At 46.7% G+C, this 21,827-nt stretch overlaps 1 protein-coding gene across 1 annotated transcript in view; it reads right to left on the bottom strand.

Annotated features, from left to right (window-relative positions):
- Positions 1-21,827, bottom strand: part of FBXL13 (F-box and leucine rich repeat protein 13) — a 400,423-nt gene that overhangs the window by 43,084 nt on the left and 335,512 nt on the right. The window contains exon 18 of the mRNA XM_075345189.1: positions 11,425-11,508. Within this exon, the coding sequence (XP_075201304.1) occupies positions 11,425-11,508 (84 nt within the window). The remainder of the gene's footprint in view (positions 1-11,424; positions 11,509-21,827) is intronic.

Below are 21,827 nucleotides of genomic sequence, written 5' to 3'. Positions count from 1 at the left end.
CAAACAACATCGCTACTTACCTGACAACGATTTTTTGTTATTAAACGTCCTCTCCAAAACAATTTTTGTCTTTTTTACGATCGTTTTAGGTCGCTCCAGCCTGTCACACGCTGCAACGTCGCTAACGGCGCCGGATCTGCGTCACAAACACCGTGACCCCGACGATATATTGTTAGCGATGTCGCAGCGTGTAAAGCCCCCTTACGTTCACATTTATCCTGCACTCAACACTGACCTCTTACATCAGAGTTTACACGTTCATGTTTGAAATATGTGATTCAGACACAACCCCTTATGGAACATTCGCTATAATTAGATGGAGTCATTTTGTACTCTCTGGCCTATGATCCGGTAGTGTCCGTCTTTTTAACCGTTTGTATAGCGCAGTCGGCCACAGTTTTGTGCACTTCTGAAAAGATGGAGACCGCCAAATAGAGGTCAGAGTTCAAAGTAACTCCGCTCTATCACTATAGTGAATGAATGCAATGTGGTTTCATCTGAATCACTAAAGACAAAGGGGGAACAAAAGCACAATAAAGTCTTAACTGGTAAAAAAAAAAACTGAGTACAAAAGACAGGTGTGCACTCTCTGTATGTGTATGAAACATCAGCTACTGCAGCCACATGTGGAGATGAAGAATTAAACAAAATAAAGTGTGCTAGTTCTGCGCTGCTGTGAGAAACTAGCACACATTTTTTCTGGTTTAACTTTTCATCAGGGGGAGTACTTAGAAGGAGCTCTGCTCTCTATCACAGATTATGCTAATAATCCTGCCGTAAACGGGTGACTATCAATACCTTACTATACCTTTTATAATGGAGATCTGAAGGGGCCATAGGATGAACAGAAGGTGACAGAGTATAGCTACAGAAAAGCTCAGACAATTTGCGAAGCCCTCTGCACAAAATGGCATTGAGATGCCTGTGGTGCAAGGAGACAGGGAGACAAAGTAGGAGGAGAATTAATGAGGAGCAGCAGGAGGAACATCAGATCACGCTGAAGCAGATATCAATCCAATTTTGTCAGCTATACAGGACTCTGAAATCTCCCTCACCGGCAAAATAGATGAGGTGAAGATAGACGTGGGACTTTTCAGACTAGACTTGCAGAACCTTAGTGAACGTGACAAGGAGACAGAGTCCAGAATACAACGCCGATGGCAGGAAAGCTATTGTATCTGGAGAAAGAGAATAACGTGGTCTCAAAGAGCTGAAGACCTGGAGAATCTTCTCTGCCGCAATAACTTGTAGATCCTGGGCTTCCCAGAGCGGGCAGAAGGTAGAGACTCCTGCATCTTTATTGAGGCCTGTATTAAGGCCTTAATTAATTAATTAATTAATTAATGTTCTCTGATTTTAAACTACCTCCCACATTTGCCATAGAACATGCACATCAGGTAACGGCCTGTCTGCCACCACCAGGTGCAGAGCCCAGACCATTCCAGGCACGTTTTCTGAGAAGCAGGGACAGAGATGCTATCTCAGGAACAGTAAGCTGTAAAGGCCCACTCTCCATCTGCTTTAATAATGCAGCTATCTCTGGGTTTCCTTTCTTTTCAGTGGCACTGTAAAAAACAAGGGACACTTTGTTAAAAAACGCCTGAGGGAGCTACAGATATCCTACTCATTGGCATTTCCTGCCCAGCTATGCATAATACATGATGATAAGATTTTTCTTCTCATTGGCTGTGGAAGCGGATCAATGGCTGAATACATTTACGACCACCAGGAAACGCTGAGGCTTTTGACAGTTTCCTTACCTGAATCCGTGTCCTGGATCCTGCTTCTATATGCTATATGTATGCTGAACATGGTGAAATAGATATGCTTGTAGCGATTACCATAGGGGCCTCAGCCAACAGAAAATGTTGCTTCCTGGTATCAGCTTTGTTGGCTGAGGCCCCGCCTCTTCTGGTCACATGGGTATGACCTCACACAAGTCCTGCTAGTGAAAAATTAAATCGGTTGTATAATACTTATGCTAATTTTAACCTGAGGGGATAACTATGAATATCCCCGCAGATATTATCTGATCCTCAGCTGCTGTCACTCAAGAAGCTGATGATTTTATATACATTACTTTCTTGGATTTCAAAACCTATCCATCCGAGCTGACCACTACAGGTATGTAGAGGATCAGCCTGATAGTGCCAGTATAGCACTGGCTTTAGATTATATATTTGAAAATCCTGGTGATTGGTTCCCTTTAAATATCTAGGCGCCTGGACTCGATCGGAGAGCTCTGGTTCCTCAGAGGATAACTTAAATAAATTTTTGGGTTTGAATTTGCTATGGTCCATACTAGAAAATCAAAAGCCTGTTTATAATAAAAAGTCAGCTATTAAGATTTGGAGGGAGGCGAAGAATATACAGTATATGGTCATGTAGACATTCCCCTGGAAACTCCAATTTGGAATAATTTTAGTCTGCGCCATTTCCTTACACTTCAGGACTTTCGGGAATGGGAAATTAGAGTGATAGTGTCTATTGGTCATCTAGTTCAAAATAATGTGTTTCATTCCTTTACACAATTAAAAACCACATATGAGCTACCAAGATCTTACTTCTTTAGGTTTCTCCAGATAAGACATGCATACCAATCCCAGTTCCTCGATAGAGAGACTACCTTTTTCTTCATTTCCAGTTATTGGGATTATCAAATCTCAGGGACAAGGAGGATCAATTTCTAGATTGTATTGTTATCTCATACATGCAAAATAACCACCTAACTGTGCTGGATAGATGGAAACTGAAAATTCCAGCTTTGGATGATAATATTTGAAGCAATATCCTTGAATCACCCTTATATGTTTCACCAGTTATTTAAATAAACTAATACAGTTGTACATCATTCAAAGTTATGTCACTCCTGTTTGACTTAGTAGAATGTGTAGATCCCAAGAAGCCAGGTGTCTTCGATGTGGTGTGTCAGAGGCAGATTTCTGGGACATGATATGGGAATGTTCACTTACTAATTCATACTTGAGAGATGCAGTAGTATTCTTATCCACAATCCTGGGAACTAGTATTCCTCTAGACACTTTATTATGTTTATTTTGAATATTAGACGCTGAAGAATGGTCATGGCACTTCAATAATGTTCCAAAGAAAACTTTACTTATTGCACGAAAAGTGATAGTACTCTGATGGATGGATAATTGTCCTCAAAGTTGACCTCTATGGATTAAGCTTGTAAACATAATATTGTCTTTCGAACATTTTACCAATAAGGATAGGTGATGTCCACAGATATTTGATAAAATATGGGGTATGTAGCTGAACTGTCCCTAAACGGGATGCTTTACGGGTCAACAGAGCTTCCATTAGGGATTTAACTGATATTCAAATTCTATTTTCGATCTTACATATTTAATAATACCTTGTGTGTATGAGTTAATGAGTCAAGGAGTTAATAAAGGTGTTGTACAGTTGTAATACAGTATTGCATTCTTAAAAAAATATGTTATGTTATTTTTTGTATGTACAAAATATGCACATATGACTATCTGTTGGATAGCAATGTTATGTATATCAAATTAATACGTATCTTATTGTCATTATTTGTTATTAATATGTTTATCCTTCAATAAAATGAGTTTAAAAAAAACTTTTCATGTGAATCACGTAATTCGGAAATTTAGATGTAAACCACAATATAAGTGCTTAGCATAGAACACAGGATAAATGTGATCCAAAATGTCATGTAAAATGTACCTAATAAAAGCTTCAACACATTCCACAAAAATAATGTAAGTCCGCATTGTTGTCATCTGTTAACAGAAATAGAGGGGGTTTCCACGGTACTTGTAGGGCAAAGGCTTTGGAAGAACGCCATTCCTCATCTTTCTCCAACCCCCAAAAGAAATCTAGCCAAATTTGCACTCCCAAATCCAAAGTGCCTCCCTCCCTTCTGAACCCCACAGTGTGCCTACTACACAGTTAGCGTCAACATGTTTCTCAGTACAGTGGCGAGGAGAGACCACTTAATTACTGGGTGAATATCTCCAGAAGTACGAGGTGGACACAATGTTCGGGAACTACCGTGCGGAGATGCCGCCCGACCACCGTGCGGAGCTGCCGCCCAATCTACACCCCACCTACTGTCTCCTCCCCATAATCCTATAGAATGTAAGCCCACAAGGGTAGGGCCCTCTTCGCTCTGTACTAGTCTGTCTACTGTAACTTGTATATGTATTCTGTATGTAACCCCCTTCTCATGTACAGCACCATGGAATTAATGGTGCTCTATAAATAAATAATAATAATAATAATAATAACTACAGTGAAAGGTCAATTTGACCGAAACCTCACAATTTTGGTTTTTTGGTTTGCCCAATAAAAAAAAAAACAAGACACGGGGGGCGTGGCTAGCTATGGAAGTGTGAGGCTGCTTTTCCTGGAGCTCCTGCTTCACCCTAACAAATCCACCGGCATCCACCTTCATTATGGGTAAATCGACCCGCAAAACCAGGTCCAGGGCTTCCTCACAGCCCCCTGCCATCAAGGGGGACATCGTTACCCTGCTTACCCGCCCCAATCCTCCCCGCCGTGAGCTCCATAATCTCCCGTCGGAGAAGCATGGAGGAGACTCACCACGCGGCAGGCACATGGAGGAGCTGGAGGTCAGCGCGGCCATCCACCAGACTCCCCTGAAGCAGACCGCATCCCCGCCACCACTGACTGGTAGTGACGGAGGGGCCCTCCAACGGTCACCCACGCGGTTGGAGGAAGGAAGAGGGGCAGCAACCCAGGATGGCGTTCCCCCACGTGACGGAGCGGCCGCTTACATGGAGGTGCCTGTTCATGCACAGGTCGGAGCGCACGGGGGAGAGCCTGGAGGAAAGCCCCAACCGCCGACCAAGGTACAGCAGCAGCCGGACCTCGCACGGAGAAGGGGCAGCATGGAGGACCGGCAGGATGCGGAGGCGCGGGATGAGGTGAGGCGCAGGGAGGGAGGGAAAGGCTGCGCTACCCCGACCCACATAACAGAGGCCCACAGGCAAACACAGGTCTCTCCACCACAGTCACCAAGGGAGAGACAGGTGTGCAGGGAGCCGCAGGGTACTGGAAGTACCTATAAAAACATAGGACCCCCTGCCAAGTCCTGCTACCGTGGGGTGGAATTGCAGGAGGGGGAGACGGCTGAGGGGGGGTCGCTGCCTTCCTGTTCCTTGCGCCCACCCACAGAGGCACCTGAAAAACATATATATCACCCCAGATCGGCAGCTGAGGCCCCAGGGTTAACCTCACAAGAACCCATATTGCAGGAAAGGTGGACCGACCCCCCTGCTTTACACACCACTACATCTCCGGCTCGGTGGTCAACGGGATCCTCCTGGCCCTCGGTCTCCCCCAGGGATACTGATGAGATAGAGATGGAGACGAGGCCATCACCACCTAGACAGGAGAAACGGATGACAACAACATGTCCAGAACACAGTGAGGCCGCGGCGGGCCTGATGAGCCCATCCTCATCTCCCACCAGTGATGATCGGAGATCCCCTGTGAACACAATGATCCCTAAACTCACAACATCAGAGGAAAACAGACCGGTAACCCTGGCAGATCTTCGCATACTATTAAATTCGCTACCCACTAAACAGGACATAACTAATCTAACGACTCAGATTGTCTCTCAATGCAAACAAGATTTTGCCATATTTCGCTCTGAGTTATCGGATCTCTCAACAAAAGTTGACTCACTCAACCAATCTCGTGACTCCACGACAAGTACCTTACAAACACTGACGGAAACCGTTAACCGTCATTCTTCTCAAATACAAAACCTCCAATCAACCCTAGACGACCTCGAAAACAGGAATAGGAGGAACAATTTAAGGATTAGGGGCCTGCCAGAATCCATCTCTACCGCAGATATCCCGGCCACACTAACTTCCATTTTCAACGGCCTACTACGGCGCCCTCCAGGCACTTTCATTGAGCTAGACAGGGCCCATAGAGCCCTCAGGCCTCCAGACCCAAAAAACCCACAACCAAGAGACATAATATGCCGGATCCACTTTTTCCAGCTAAAAGAATTAATCCTACAAGCAGCACGCCAGAAACGAACACTCTCTTATCAAGGCAAGCCTATCCGAATCATGCCGGACTTATCCCGCTATACATTGGCCCAGAGAGCTGCTATCAAACCATTACTCACCCTCTTACAGGAGAAGGAGATTCCCTTCAGATGGGGGTTTCCCTTCTCCCTGTCGGTGCGAAAGGGCCCCCAGACCTTTATGCTACGCACACCAGGAGACCTGCGAGAATTCCTATCCGGACTGGGCTTACCTACTATCACATTGCCTGACTGGGTGGCTCTCACGGAGAACGGCTTGAGTCTTCCTGGGAGACCCCCAAAATCATGGGGTCGTCCTCCTTTGGGCCTTCCCCACAGAGACAGATCAAAGGGAAGTGATAAAAGAGAACCGATAGCGGGTCGACACATCACAACCTAACGCTTTTACCTTGACGGGAGACAATAGCACCACTTTAGAACTGTTCATAAAACTCATGTGACCAACTGTCAGGAAAGGCCAAGAGGTGTAAAAGGAAGATGAAAGAAGGAAATGAACCTGAAACCTGCAATCTCGACAATACTTGCTGTGTAGATTGTTCCTTCTTCGGACTTACGGGATACCTTATAGTACTTAGTAACAAGGAGACCGATATATAATGCATAACTCTCTTCAAGTTTAACGGTTACCTTTTACAGGACCTGAGATATAATTCTCCTCTTACCCAGAGTCTAAATGCCATATCACTTAGCCGGTGGATATTCAGTTATATCAGGTTATAATGTTATACTAATTACAGTGTGTTGCAGGCTCCTGTGCTACCTTGTCACTTGCCAGACTAGACTTCGCCCCACATAGGGTGTGAGCCTCTGTCCCGCCTTTCAAGGTTGCACAAGCTCCTGTTCTACGTTAGTACCTTTTTAGTTTTTCTACTCAGAGGCTATACCTCTGTTTCTTGTTGTTATCTGAAACTCTGTCTCTTTGTATCTACTATACGCCCTAATCTCTCTGCCTTTACTTCCCTTACGACATCGCACGTAACCCTACGTTCATCAGAATCACTAAACTGTTCGGCCGGAATGACAGAAGTTCGAATTGCCTCCTTCAACGCCAAAGGTCTGAATACACCGGAAAAAAGAGCGCAAATCCTACAACATTTTCACCGACAAAAGGTACAGATAATATGTTTCCAAGAAACACACTTCAAAGTAAACTATACACCGAATATTAAACACAAACACTATACCACTTGGCATTTTGCCAATAATCCCCTCAATAAATCTAAGGGAGTTGCCATTGCCATCCACAGATCCCTCCCCCACCAACTGATCAGCTGCACGGTAGACAGAGAGGCCAGATACATTATTCTCACGTTAAAAATCGAAGGCCAAACGTTAACCTTGCTAAATGTATACGCCCCTAATCAGGATCAAGCCAACTTCATATCAAATTTGGTAGATGTCTCCTCCCCCTTGATACAAGGGACGGTAATTTTATGCGCCGATCTCAACCTCACACTAGACCCAGTACTAGACAATTCAAAGAAAAAATCGCACCTTTCATATAGAACCATTAAATACATCAAGAAAGCCCTTCTCAGGCTACAGCTGTGTGACGCCTGGAGACTACAACACCCGGCGGTCAGGGATTATACTTTTTATTCTACTCCACATGACTCCTATAGCAGGATTGATTATATCCTGGTCCAACACTCAGCCCTCCCATGGGTATCCTCCACGGTAATCGGTAACATTCTATGGTCGGACCACGCACCAATCTACTGCTCCCTGGCGATCCCCTCCCACTCTAAAACGGTACGCCCTTGGCGCTTAAATGAAAACCTGATTACTGACCCTGTGTGTCGGTCAGACATACAGGATACCATAAAACACTTTATCACAGACCACTTCTCCGACACAACTGCCCCTATTTTCAAATGGGAGGCACTCAAATGTGTGCTAAGAGGGGTCTTCATCAAACACGGCTCGCGCCTGAAAAAAGCAAAAGCCCAAGCCTTGAGCTCCGCCCTACAAACCGTTGCCAAACTTGAATTAGCCCATAAAAATGCGCTCTCGACAGAAACATTAAGAAATCTCCTCAAAGCAAGACAGGAAGTCAAAAAATTATTAGACGATTCTTATAAGCGATACCTCCAAATCGGACGTAGCCGCTTCTATGAATTCGGCAATAAACCTGGGAGGATGCTTGCTAGAGCTTTACGCTCGCAATGCACCCAAAACTTTATCCCCTGTGTCAAGGGGCCTACTGATACCATGGTCCATACTACAGCGGAGATATCAGACACTTTTCGTACATATTATTCAAATTTATACAACCTCCCCAAGCCGGTGAACCCCTCTCACTCAATCACATCCCCCTTCACTATCCCGAGTCCAGAAGCGTTAGCGGACCTAGAAAACCCTTTTGACCACTCAGAATTAGCAGAGGTAATAAAAAACCTACCGAGCAATAAAAGCCCGGGACCGGATGGATTTACAGGGAAATTCTACAAAACATTTGCAGACCTATTGTCTCCATTGATGTTGGTCGCATTCAACTCTATCTCTGAGTCCTGTCCATTCCCGGGTCAATCCTTGGCTGCTTATGTAACGGTAATTCCTAAACCAGGAAAAGATCCGCACATCTGTAAAAGTTACCGTCCTATTTCCCTTTTAAATATTGACTTAAAAATTTTTGCTAAATTAATAGCTAATAGGCTAAATTCACTGCTCCCCTCGCTGATCCATCTGGATCAGGTGGGTTTTGTCCCAGGAAGAGAAGCAAGGGACAACACCCTAAAAACTATTGATATTATACACTACGCAAAGACCCATAAAATACCGTTGATGGTTCTATCCCTTGATGCCGAGAAGGCGTTTGATAGAATCTCATGGCCTTCCCTCTCACAAACTCTTACACATATTGGCCTCGGTCCCTCTTTTCGCGCTAAAATTCTCTCACTATATAATTCTCCAACAGCTAATTTAAAAATCAATGGTTCAATTTCAACCTCCTTTACCATCCATAATGGTACCCGACAGGGATGCCCCCTATCCCCCCTTCTTTATATATTAATTATGGAACACCTTTTGGCGGCCATCCGTAACAACCCTGAAATTCGTGGAATCAAAATAGCCGGTAAAGAATATAAATGCTCCGCATTCGCCGACGATCTCTTAATCTATATAACCAACCCAACGTCCTCCCTACCTAACTTGGTGGATCTCCTGGAGGGATTCGGTAGATGGTCCAATTTTAAGATCAATATGGATAAGTCCGAGGCCTTGAATGTGTCTCTCTCCAACGAGACGGTTCGGGTTCTGAGGTCGCATTATCCATTTAAGTGGCCCACGGACAATGTAATAACCTACTTGGGCATTCGGCTACCTTCGGATCTCTCCAGATTGTTCCATCTGAACTTTCAGCCTTTTCTCTCCAGATTGGACACTAATTTGGCCACATGGGAGCGTACGAGTTTCTCATGGTTCGGTCGCATTAACATATTAAAGATGACCATTCTGCCCAGACTATTGTACTTACTTCACACAATCCCCACCTACATCCCAGCATCGTTTTGGGATGGAATTCGGCGACAATTTAGGAACTTCGTATGGGCGTCAAAACACCCGAGACTCCGTTTGGAAACATTAACTCGACCCAAAGACGCGGGGGGGACGGGCTTACCGGATTGTCGTCGTTATTATCAAGCAGCAGCTCATGCTCGAGTCTTGGACCTAATCCACAATTATTCGACGAAAATGTGGGTCCATATGGCAACGGATAGATGCCGGATCCCGGTGGGAACCCTGCCCTGGATTCGGTCTCCCTCATTGCTAAACAACCTAGAAATATCTTATACAACAGCCAACACGCTTAAGACTCTGAACGTCCCCTCGATGAAAAAAGGATTGGTGGACAGGAATGGTCCACTGTTTCCTATTTCAGGCAACCCCATGTTCGAACCAGGCTGTGTCGCCCCAATATTCCTAGGCCACCCCAAATCCCGCCCTCTGCGTTTTTACCAGGTGGCCCCAAACGGGATATTACTGTCTCTTAACACGATCCTGGGAGAAACCCCCCCAACGCCACGACAAGTATATGAATATACCCAGCTCCAGCACTTTTTTACATCTATCCCTGAAAAAGAAACATTGATACGCCCATTATCTACTTTTGAAACGCTTTGTCTCACAAAACCTGTCATCCCACATACGACCTCGGTTATCTACAGACTGCTCTCGGAAAAAGATCTCCTCTCCCTACCCTCTTATTGTAAAGCATGGGAGTCTGAACTGAATAAAACCTTCACGAAAACCCAATGGGACAAGTGTTTCTCCCTCTCTCATAAATCAGTCATAGCATCTAAATCACAAGAAACGAGTTATAAAATAGTATCGAGATGGTACAGGGTTCCAGTAACAGTGAACAAATGGTTTCCAGGGGTGCCGGATACGTGTTGGCGATGTGGGACAGAGGCGGGAACGATGGTACACATATGGTGGTCATGCCCAACCCTGAACGCTTTTTGGAACGGAGTCCTCAGGATAGTGCTGGAAGTGATGGGAATTTCAGTTCCTCCGTCCCCGGAAGCAATTTTGCTCTATATGTTCCCCATATCCAAATCTAAATATAAAAAATCACTGCTTAGACATTTACTGCAGGCAGCAAAAACCGTGATCCCCAGACATTGGAGATCCATAGATCCCCCGTCGTTGGAGGAATGGTTTGAGGAGGTGGGCATGACACACCGCATGGAATTACTGGTGGCGGGGTCCCAACAGGAAAGGGATACAGTAGTCAAGACCTGGTTTCAATGGGAGGCGTTCTTGTCTTCTTCACTATACCACCACATCTTGAAATAATGTGCGATGTCTTAAACTCTTTCTGCCTTAATTCTTCTCTTACTTTCTAGCTTGCTATATTTCTTGCTCTACTTTAGTAGTTCTCTCTCTTCTGGTTGAATGTAGAGAGTCCCCCAAGTTTGGGGTTTACGATTGGAAATTTACTTGATTATATATAAGACCAGAAAAATAATTTTTGTAGTGCCATCCTATTACCAGACTATAATTATCAGCTTTATAAGAAATGGTTTATAATGGGATGGATTAGATGGCCAAAACGGCTTCAGTTGAATTTTATGTTATATCAAATGTTTATAACTTACTCCAAGCTATACATGAATCAATCAATCACCATTCTTTAATGTTTTTCATTTCCTGTATCAATAATTTGAAAATCAATAAAAACTTATTGTTAAAAAAAAAAAAAAACAAGACACCAATAATTTGTAATTTCTTAAAGTGCTAAGTTGTTTCTACTATCTAAACATGGTAGACCCTTCTTGAGCACCTAACATTGAGTGCCATGTTCTATTTTCCTCTTACCAACATACTTTATACCGTATTACCTGAATACCGATGTCCGTGACTCCCAGGCATTCTGACACAGATAGCTCTCTTATTTTACTCTGGGCCCCCAGAGCCATCAGTCCCTGTAAAGTACAACAATGACAATGTGATTACTCCCGGCTATTGACTTGAGAAAGAAGTCAGGATACATGGTCACTTAAGGTACTGTCACACATAACGAGATCGCTAGCGAGATCGCAGCTGAGTCACCGTTTTGGTGACGCAGTTGCGATCCCGTTAGCGATCTCGTTATGTGTGACACTTACCAGCGATCAGGCCCCTGCTGTGAGATCTCTAGTCGTTGCAGAATGGTCCAGGTCATTTTCTTCAAAGGCGATGTCCTGCTGGGAAGGACACATCGCTGTGTTTGACACTGTGTAACAGGATCACAATGACTGCTGAGATCGTTATACAGGTCGCTACTGCGATCTGTATTGTTCTGCATCGCTGGTAAGATCTCACTGTGTGACATCTCACCTGCGACCTCCCAGCGACTTACCTGCGATCCCTATCAGGTCGCATCATTTTTGGGATCGCAGGTAAGTCGTTATGTGTGAAGGTACCTTTAATTCTCTTTCTTCTGAAAGGGAATTACCATATTGTATCTGCACAGATACCTGACCTGATCTTACATACATTTCAGATGAGGTAAGACTTCTCTTTAGTCAAGTATTCCACTATTTGTGGAAACACCAATATGAACATTATGAAATATCTTGCCGAGCCCTAAATCACAAATCATTAGTCTCAAAAACTCGCACAGTCAAAGTGGTATGGTTCTAATAAAGTAACCAAAGGGAACACTCATTTCCCTATCATTTACATATGGCTTAAGCAGAAAATCCTGTAGATCAGGAACTGTGCTTTATGTTCTGTGTGCAGTAAAATACTGAGTGAGTAATGTGTGATCTGGGCTCCAGATGTGAATGCCATTTTATATGACGCTATATGTACAAAGTTTAGCTCTGGCAATGGTCCATATAATTAATGAGCCTGAAATGTCCAGTATTTTCCTTTCATCATCCTTCTCCCTATAATCACTGGCATCAATGATCTATAAAGTACCAGCCTGCTAGCCCCGTCTATAAAGTGGTGATGTAAACAAAATAACAACTTACAATTTCGTATTACGATAGTATACAGATCATATGAGTGCACTGCCTTTCCTACTTGAGTAATCAGAGCATAAAATAAATACGTGGGTTTAGAATGGTATTGTTTAAGGACCACCAAACAAGTGACATTTTCAGATATGGTTGGTGGAAGCAAAATAAATATCTATCAATGTGCTAAAACTGTATTTATCTTACCGCTGATGCAGTTTATTATTGTATCAATTGAATGTGTGCATTTCTCCATAGCCCAAGTAATACATACATGCAGGGCTTTTATAGACAGAAAAACACATTTCCCTTCAAATAGGACATTTATTAAATGGATAGATGACTCTTCTAGGTATACGGTACATTCTTCGAATCAATGATATTCCAAGCATTTGCAAATTCTGCAGAATTCTAAAATACAGCCATAATTTCATTGACTCCACTACCAGATTCCAAAATAACTAAGGACACAAATAAGACATATAGGCGAGTCTCCTCTTCTCAGTATTTGCTCCTCTACTGTTAAATGTATTCATATTTCAAAATAAAGTCTAGACAATACTATATCAAGAAATCATAGACAACAGACAAGTGACTTTCCTCCAAATATCAGATAATAGAATTGCAAATGCTGAAACACAAAAGTGGAAATATAATACGCAGATCTCTAACCTGTGATTCTCCAGCTATCGCAAAACTACATTCCCAGCATGCCTTGACTACCGGAAGACCAAGACACCGTAGAGCACTGACCTAGTATGCATTGTTAAAAGCAAATCCCAATCGTCCCAGCTACAAGACGGGCAGTGAGCCCCATAGGGGTGAACAGGCCCATGACGATCGGGAGGGTTAGGGTAGGAAAGAGTTAAGTGCTAAGGTTGGAGGTACATAGGGGCTGCCTGATTGGTGGGAGAGTCGGGAAAAGGGATTGGGTGAGAGACGAGATATGGGAGGGTTGGTGTGGTGGGTATAAAGGGGGCTGTGCAGAGGTCACTGCCCCTTTTGACCTACAGACAGCGTGTCCCCCCTGCGCTGCTGCCTCCTTGACTGAAGAATGGTGGACTTAGCAGCGGTGCTGGAGCTAGGGCGGGGGGCATCTGAGGACATCGGCGAGGACGCGTCTGCAGGGCTGGAGCGGCTATCTCTGCTCCTGCGCCCGGACCTGCGCCGCCGGAGCGCTACTCCCCCGGCGGGGGGGAGTAAACAGATTTAGGAGCCCCTTCGGGGACCCTCCGGGGCAGCGGAGTGCACCTCACCTTCAGACGTGTCTCCGGCCGCCGGGAGGAATCCTCGCCGGAGATCCCGCGGGCCGGGGGTGGGCGGAGCTTCTGCGAGGCCTACTTCCGGTCCGCGGCCTGCACGGCCACGGACCAGAGCAGCGGCAGCCCCCAGTGAGGTGCGGGCTGGGGGTGGCGCCCGGCACCACGGAGCGGACGGGGAGACTCCCTGCAGTCGGCAGGGGAGAGAGGATGGATGGAGGGGCGGCGCGGATCGGAGCGGTAGTCGGAGGGGGCTGGTGGCAGGGTCATGCAGTCTGCAGGGCCCTTGCGGCGGTCAGTTATTACGGTACCTCCCAGCAGGGATCAGGCTGGGGGGTGTTCCCGGCATCCGGACGGAGAGGCACGGCCTTCCTGCAGTCGGCAGGGAGGGGGACCACCGGGAGCTACGGAGCTTACAGCGGTGCAGCAGGAGGGGGCAGCAAAGAAGGACGGCGGCAGGACGCCGCGCCGCGGCATGAAAAAGAGGACAAGCAGGAGGCGCACGGAGGAGCAGGGTGCGGTGACCGTGGGGGTTGACGGCCGCCAGGTGCGGGCGGTCCCCTCGCTGGTCCCCCCAGCGGACTTCAGCAGCTCCTCTTATTCGGGCGAGGAAGAAGGACCGGAGGAGGCGGCAGGACGGATGGAACGGCAGCAGGATGTTCGCGGTACGGCTGCTCCGGATTCGGTTCAGAGGCAGCCCGGTGAGAGGACAACCAATATGTTTAATGTTGTGGGTAGTGTTAGCGGGGGCGGGGGTTCCACCGCGGGGAGTGGTTTGCCGGGGGTTTAGTGCGGTTGGTCAGTCGGGGGTTACCCGGGGCGGAGTTTTGGGGGCAGCTGCTAGGGGTGTTGCAGGGGTTGTCAGCTGAGCGGTCAGGTCGAAGCGGGCCTGGGTCCCTGGCGGGGGGCGTGGGTGGGTCCCACGGTCGGGGTGGCTGCCGGTGGTACCGGTGCGCAAGGTAGAGGCTTAGGAGGTTGTGCCGGCGGTCGTTGCGGGTCAGGCGGACGGCGCGGCGGCCGTGGCGTTGGTTAGCGAGGACGTGGAAAAGGATGCTGAGGTTGTGCGTTTGGATGATAGGGCACGGAGCGAAGTTACGGGTGCTTTGAGAGTCCGTTAGGGGTGCATTTGAAAAAGGAGGTGAGGGAGTAGATAAGGAAAGGGGAGTATGGGGAAATTTTTTCACTGCTTCCCTTGGAAAAGTTTAACTTGGATACAGTGAAGCCAAGTGACTCTAAAAGAAAAGGAGGATTAAAAAAAAAAAAAAAGGGGAGGTGTAGGTTGATCCCGAGGACGTTTACTAACTGGCAACGGAAGGCTATGCGGCCTGGCATCCGGTGGGAACACAAAGATATTTCTCTGTGGATGCGTTTGATAACGGCCCCGGCGCAGCCATTTCGAGGGGGTGCCAGGGGCCCGGGTGCGAGTGGCGGGTCTTCGGCTGGAAAAAAGAAGGGGCGTGTTGGAAATTTAGTGAGGGGCGATGTAAGTTTGGGGCAGCGTGTCAGTTCAAACACGAGTGTTCCGGTTGTGGAGGTTTCCCACTCTTTGGCCAGGTGTTTCAAAGGGGGAAAGAAAAGTCGGGGGAAGGTTTTGGAAACAGGGAGGACGCCAGTGAGGGTCGAGGCGATGCGTCCCTATTTAAATAGATATCCGGATGATCGGGCGGCGGAGCTGTTTGCGACGGGTTTTTATGGAAGGTTTCCGGATTCCGTTTGAATTTGGGGCGCCGGTGTTTCGCCCGGGTAATTCGGGGTCCGCAAAAGAACATCCGGAGGTGGTGACGGAAAAGCTGCAGAAGGAGGTGGAGTGGGATGGATGGCGGGTCCTGATCCGGGGCCCGCCACTCCCCAACTTGAGGTTTTTCGCCGCTGGGAGTGGTACCCAAGAAGGAGCCGAACGAGTTTCGGCTCCATCATCATCTCTCTTACCCGGCTGGGTTGTTGGTGAACGGCGGGATTTCACCCGAGTTGCCGGCGGTCTGTTATGTATCGTTTGACAAGGCTTTGGAGTTAGTGTGGGTAGTGGGCAAGGGGCCCTGATGACCAAGGCGGACGTGGAAGCAGCTTTCCGGTTATTTCCGGGGCACCCGGAGATTTTCACCTTTTGGGGTGCATGTGGGATGGGGAATACTATGTGGATGGGTGCCTGCCCATGGGTTGTTCTATTTCGTGCGCTTATTTTGAAGCGTTTAGTTCGTTTGTGGAATGGGTAGTCAGGGATGTGGCGGGTGTCCACTCAGTAATACACTATTTGGATGATTTCTTTTGCGGGGGCCCAGCGGGCTCCTCGGTTTGTTCCTTGCTGCTATTTACATTAGAACGCATTGCGGGAAGCCTGGGCATTCCGTTGGCGCAGGAGAAAACAGAAGGGCCAGTGACGTCCCGATGTTTCCTGGGCATTGGAATTGACACGGTGGCTATGGAATGCCAATTGCCGGAGGACGAGCTGCGTGATTTAAAGGCGTCGGTGCAGTTGTTGCACCGGACTAAGAAGGTGCGGTTACGGGATTTCAGTCGGTCCTTGGGAACTTGAATTTTGCCTGTCGCATTAGGCCGATGGGGCGAATATTTAACAGGCGTCTGGCGAGCGCGACGGCAGGGGTGATTGCTACAAATCCGTTTGTCAGAGTGACAATGATGAGGAAAGGAGATTTGCTGGTGTGGGGCTGCATTCCGTGAACGATACAACGGACGGACGTTAGGGGTGAGCAAGGAAGTATCAGCCAGCTGGAACTGTTTATTGATGCGGCGGGGGCATCAGGTTTTGGGGCAATTTTAGGACGCATTGGTGTGTGGGCAAATGGCCACGGCTTTGGGTGGAAAAAGGGGTTGGTGACGAATTTGGCACTGCTGGAAATGTTCCCCATCATAGTGGCGGTGGAGTTGTGGGGCCCAGAATTTGCGGGCAAGAAGCTTTGTGTGCATTGTAATGACATGGCAGTGGTGCATTCGATCAATTCATTGTCAGCAAAATCGCCCCCGGTAGTGTGGTACTTGAGACATCTGGTGTTGGGTTGCTTAGAACTCAACATGTGCGTGGTGGCGCAGCATGTGCCCGGAGTGCAAAATGAAGTGGCTGATGCGCTCTCTTGGTTTCAGTTCCACAGGTTCAGGCGACTGGTGCCAGGAGCGGACAAGGTTGGAGAACTATGCCCGGCATGGCTGTGGGACCTGGCGTCGGTGTAGCATTTGAGGGAATCAGGAGACCAGTGGCTGAGGCTACTTGTGCCGATACCAGGCTGTGTGGCAGGAATGGGAGGAATTGGAGAAGGCGGATTTTATGGAGCTTGGTTAGACAGGCCGAGTGCTGGGGGTTTTGTCATTGATTAGCTGGGATTTTTTCAGCAGGCCGGTCTGTTTCAGTGATGATTACAAGTTGGGCGGTGTTGGCCTTCTTGTTTAAAATGCAAGGGGTTCGGGACGTGACAAAGGATTTTCTGGTGCGGCAGGTGATGAAGGGTTTTCGAAAGGGCGCGCGGTCGCGAGACAGGAGACGGCCACTATTGTTTCCGTCGTTGGTTTTGTTTGGTGAGGTGTTTGGGGGATATATGCTCGTCCGATTAGGAACGAGGCTGTTTACGGTTGCCTTCGTATTGGCATTTTTGGGGCTTTCTGCATCAGAGAATTGGGTAGCCCTGCCAGGCATGCAGTAGGCGGGCTGTTATTGGAGGTTGTTACGCTTGGAAAGGATGGCGCGAGTGCCGGCTACAGTTTTCAAAGACAGATTAAATAGGTCAGGGGACGTCTGGTGACATTGTTTGAATTGCCAGGGCACCACCTATGCCCAGTGGTTCAGGTGGCGGAATTCTTGCAGGTGTGGGGTGGCTACCCCGATGTTTTCATTAGACATGTGGATGGATCTGCCTTATCGCGATTCCAGTATGGCAGTGCTGAAGACGGCTTTAGTACGGGCCGGGGGAGGAGCCAAGGGATTATGGGTCCCACTCCTTTCGGATTGGGGCAGCGACCGAAGCGGCTAAGTGGGAGGCTGAGTGAGGATTGGATCCGGCGGATTGGGAGCTGGGATTCCTCCAGGTTTCGTTTGTATATTAGACCACATATGATTAGGTGATGTTTGGTGACAGGGGGGTCCTTTATTGAGTATGGTTTGGTGGGCAGTTTCTTCGTACGGAGCGGCGATGTAGGAAGCCCGTGTGAAATGGCTCGGAGTTCGGGGCATGACTTGGAGTAGAGTTCGCCCTGAATTGGCGTATTATAGCCGGATTGACAGGGAACCTGATGTTTTAATGCTGCATGTGGGGGGGAATGACCTTGGAGTGTGGACGGCGAGAGAGTTAAAAAGGGATATCAAGTTGGACTTACTTCATTTGTGGAGGGCGTTCCATGGCATTGTGATTGTGTGGTCCGATATGGTAGCCCGGATGCAGTGGCGTTTTGGGTGGGCGGTGGATCGGATTCACAGGGCCCGGGAAAAAATTGAACCGGGCGATTGGCAGGTTTGTAGCGTGGAACGGAGGTTTGGTGGTTCGATTTGAGGAGTTGGAGAAGTCCACCGAGCAGTATTTGAGGCGTGATGGGGTCCATCTCACGGATGTCGGTTTGGATTTGTGGATGTTGGGTTTGAGGGATGGATTGGAACGAGCATTGGGGGTGTGGGGGGCCCGGGCCAAGTAAGGTGTCACTTGGCCGGTCTGTGGCGGGGTGATAGGTCCGTTCAGAGAGGTTTGGTGTACCGACAGTAGGTTTGTTGGTATGAAGCCACTCAGGGGGAGTGGCTTCGAGTTGGATGGGAACTTGTAGGCGGAGGTCCTGCAGGTTCTGGGGAGGGGTAATTAACGATGGAACGTTAATTACCCTACACCTCGGGTCGGTTGGTCACGGCCGAGGTGGTCCCCTGGGCCGGTTGGAGGTTACGGCCGGGGGATAGGAATGATGGTTGCCCTCTCGGATGGACCTATCAGGTGTCATTTTGTGGAGAATATGTATATATGTACAGGTTCAGGTGTTAATGGGGTGGCATGTTGAGCCACAAGTTTGGTACATATATACTGTTTAATAAAGCTGTGGCCATTCGGCAATAAAGTCGGAGTCTGTGTCGTTACTAATATATTTAAATTAAGGGGAAGTTTGTCACTGGAGACCCGCTTATCCCTTATAGATACGTCATGATTTCACCCTGCATCACAGATCATTTTTGTGTCATTTTAGGCTAAACCAGATGTTTGCTGGGAGTCTAGAAGTTATGCAAAGGTCAACACACCGTTTTGGTTTGTTCTATATCGGTGATTAGCTGTATTGTATGATGAAATCATAGCGTATCCTGAGAGACTCTGAAGTTCACTCCCATAGGGTAAATCATGGTTCTGGCCTAGAATTCTGCTTTAGATTGCATCAAACATGTAAAACATGGTTTCATATGAACAAAAACTATTCTGACCTAGCAAAGCAGTGGTCTCTGTGAACCAACCCTCCTCTTTTTCATATTTCTGTAGCACAGAAAAGGACAGCAGATGCTGCTAAAAAAAAACCCACCAGCGTATGTTTACCCTCTACTATCATTAGAAAATGAAAATAAACAATTCTGAGCCAGAGCATATGTTGGTATACATGCAACGTATACGAGCATGTTCACACTGTGTTACCAAACAAAACCAATAGGAACAAAATAAGCTTATACCCTGCACTAAGTAAATAGCAATAGTACATATAAATATTATAGGGTACCTAGTAAACACGGTTTTTGATCAAAAAAAGTGTAAAATCAACCCACTGCAACAAACTATACCCCCAATTGGCACAGTCTTATCCTCTAGCATTAAAACCTCAGCTTGTGTCAGCTGACCTCTACTCAGATGGGGGCAGAGCAGTACTGTGGCCTGACTGTTCAGACACCTATCCATTAGACGCTATATAAGTGAAATAAAAAAGGGGGACAATGCTACGGTATGTACAAAGTACAAAAAACTAAGACAAAACCAAAGAAATGAGCCAAAGCATATGTTGGTATACATGCAACAGGTAGGTGCATGTTCACACGGTGGCCAATAAATAGACTCTGACCCTAGCTTTTATATTGAAGAATCTAATTAGCATGTGCAAAGGTGAAGGGAGAGAAAGCTGGGACTGCTGGGATTTCCTATTGTAATTGGTGAACTCTTTGTTATCAGCTGTGTCTAGAAATGTTACCACTTACTGTAATCCTGACTCTGCTGTTCCTTAAAGGGAATTTGTCACCAGGTTTTTGCTTCTTCATCTGAGAGCAGCATAATGTAGGCAAAGAGATTCTGAAACTAACCATGTTTAACTTAACCATGTTTAACTTAGATTACAGGGTGCAGCCATTCTGGCTTTATCTCAGAATTGAGTTTAGCAGAGCTGGGAGCTGTCCCTGCCCATATCAGGCTCTCAATAGAGATTGTGCATTGACTGTGTCAATCACAGCAGGGGGCGTGGAAGACTGCCCTGCAGGAGTGGAGTAGTCACACCAATGTTAATCACATAGCAATGAACCCTTTAGATTAGATAAACAATAGCTAGCACACAGATAAGAGAAGCACAGTTGTATTTTCTTTTTTAACCTTTACTGCATGCTGTCCTCAGCATGCAAAATGCTGGTGACAGATTCCCTTTATCAGACAGGAAATCTGAATCTGAAGGTCTCAGTGGCATGTTTTGAAATTGCAAGATTTCTATTTTTTATTTTTAATAGATTGTGATATGAAAAAATTTAGCCATTGACAAAACTTTAAGAAAAGTTAATGTTACACAAAAACCTGATTTAAGTAATAGGTAATTTTCTGGTGATAGCTTTCCTTTAAAGGAAACCTGACAGCTAATATACCGTATGATGCCAGATCCACAGACCTCATATATCAGCCACTGTATGATCTCAGCTATGAATGTTTGGCTCTGAAACACTGCAGCATTTCGAGAAAAGCATAGTTTAAAGGGAATCTGTCACCTGGTTTTGCTCCCTTATCTGAGAGCAGCATAATGTAGAGACAGAGACCCTGATTCCAGCAATGTGTCACTTACTGAGATGTTTGCTGTCATTTTGATAAAATCAATGTTTTCTCTGCTGCAGATCTAGCAGTTATACAGAGCTCATGAATATGCTGGACTACCTGGCAGCACACCAAGTAGTCATCTAATGATAATCTACTGCTAATTAATCAGTGATTTTATCAACACTACACTAAATAGCCCAATAAGTGACACATCCTTGGAATCAGGATCTCTGCACGTATATTATGCTGCTCTCAGATTAGGTGTTAAATACCTGGTGACAGATTCCCTTTAAAAGCTGTTGGAGACCAAGTCTCTCAAAGGATTAGTCAGAACCCGTCCCAGGAAGCTTGTCCCTGCCCAATGCCAAGAACTGACAGGTCTATGCCAATACATGCACACAGAGAGATATCTGTCAGTGAAGAAGAGCTGGCAAGGAGAAGCCACCAGGAACCCGCCTGAAAATCTAGTCTCCTGTGAGGCTTGGTCCCCGGAGGATTTTAAGTATGTTTTCAATGAAATGACCCAGCATTTCAGAATCAAACATAGCTGGCTGCGATCATACGGCCAGTGATTGATCGGGTAACATGCATCAGCTGTCACGTTCCCTTTAAGGAAAACTGTGCCGACATCAGATAGAAGGTATTTTTGGACTAATACTACTGGTGACGCAGTAGCTTGAAGCTATGGTGTATTTTATTACATGGAATACTGCTACAATTATGGCAGTAGCTTTTTACCATGACGGAATTTAGTAAGAATAAAATAATTATAATAGTGACACGCCCGCACTGGGGCCGTGGGGTGACTCATTACCGGGTGGCGGTTCTGCTCCTGGGGCGCCCTGGTGGTGTGGCCCGGTTCCGTGACCCCGGCGGTGTTGTTTAAATATAAAGTGTTTAAATATAAAGGGGATAATGACAGTTTATTTGGGATGCCACCTGTGGTATGCGGCAAGATAGGTGTCGCTGCTGTGGGATGGGGTTCCTTGGGGCAGATGGTGACGCAGCTTAGATGGTGTAGCTCTCCACAGGTAGAGCTGGGCCCCAGGGCAGATGGGGGTGGTAGTAGTTT

The sequence above is a fragment of the Anomaloglossus baeobatrachus genome, chromosome 4 (genome assembly GCF_048569485.1).
Source record: "Anomaloglossus baeobatrachus isolate aAnoBae1 chromosome 4, aAnoBae1.hap1, whole genome shotgun sequence".
NCBI classification, from domain to species: domain Eukaryota; kingdom Metazoa; phylum Chordata; class Amphibia; order Anura; family Aromobatidae; genus Anomaloglossus; species Anomaloglossus baeobatrachus.
The sequence above is the reverse complement of the archived record's forward strand: the minus strand, read 5'-3'. Positions and strand labels throughout refer to the sequence as shown.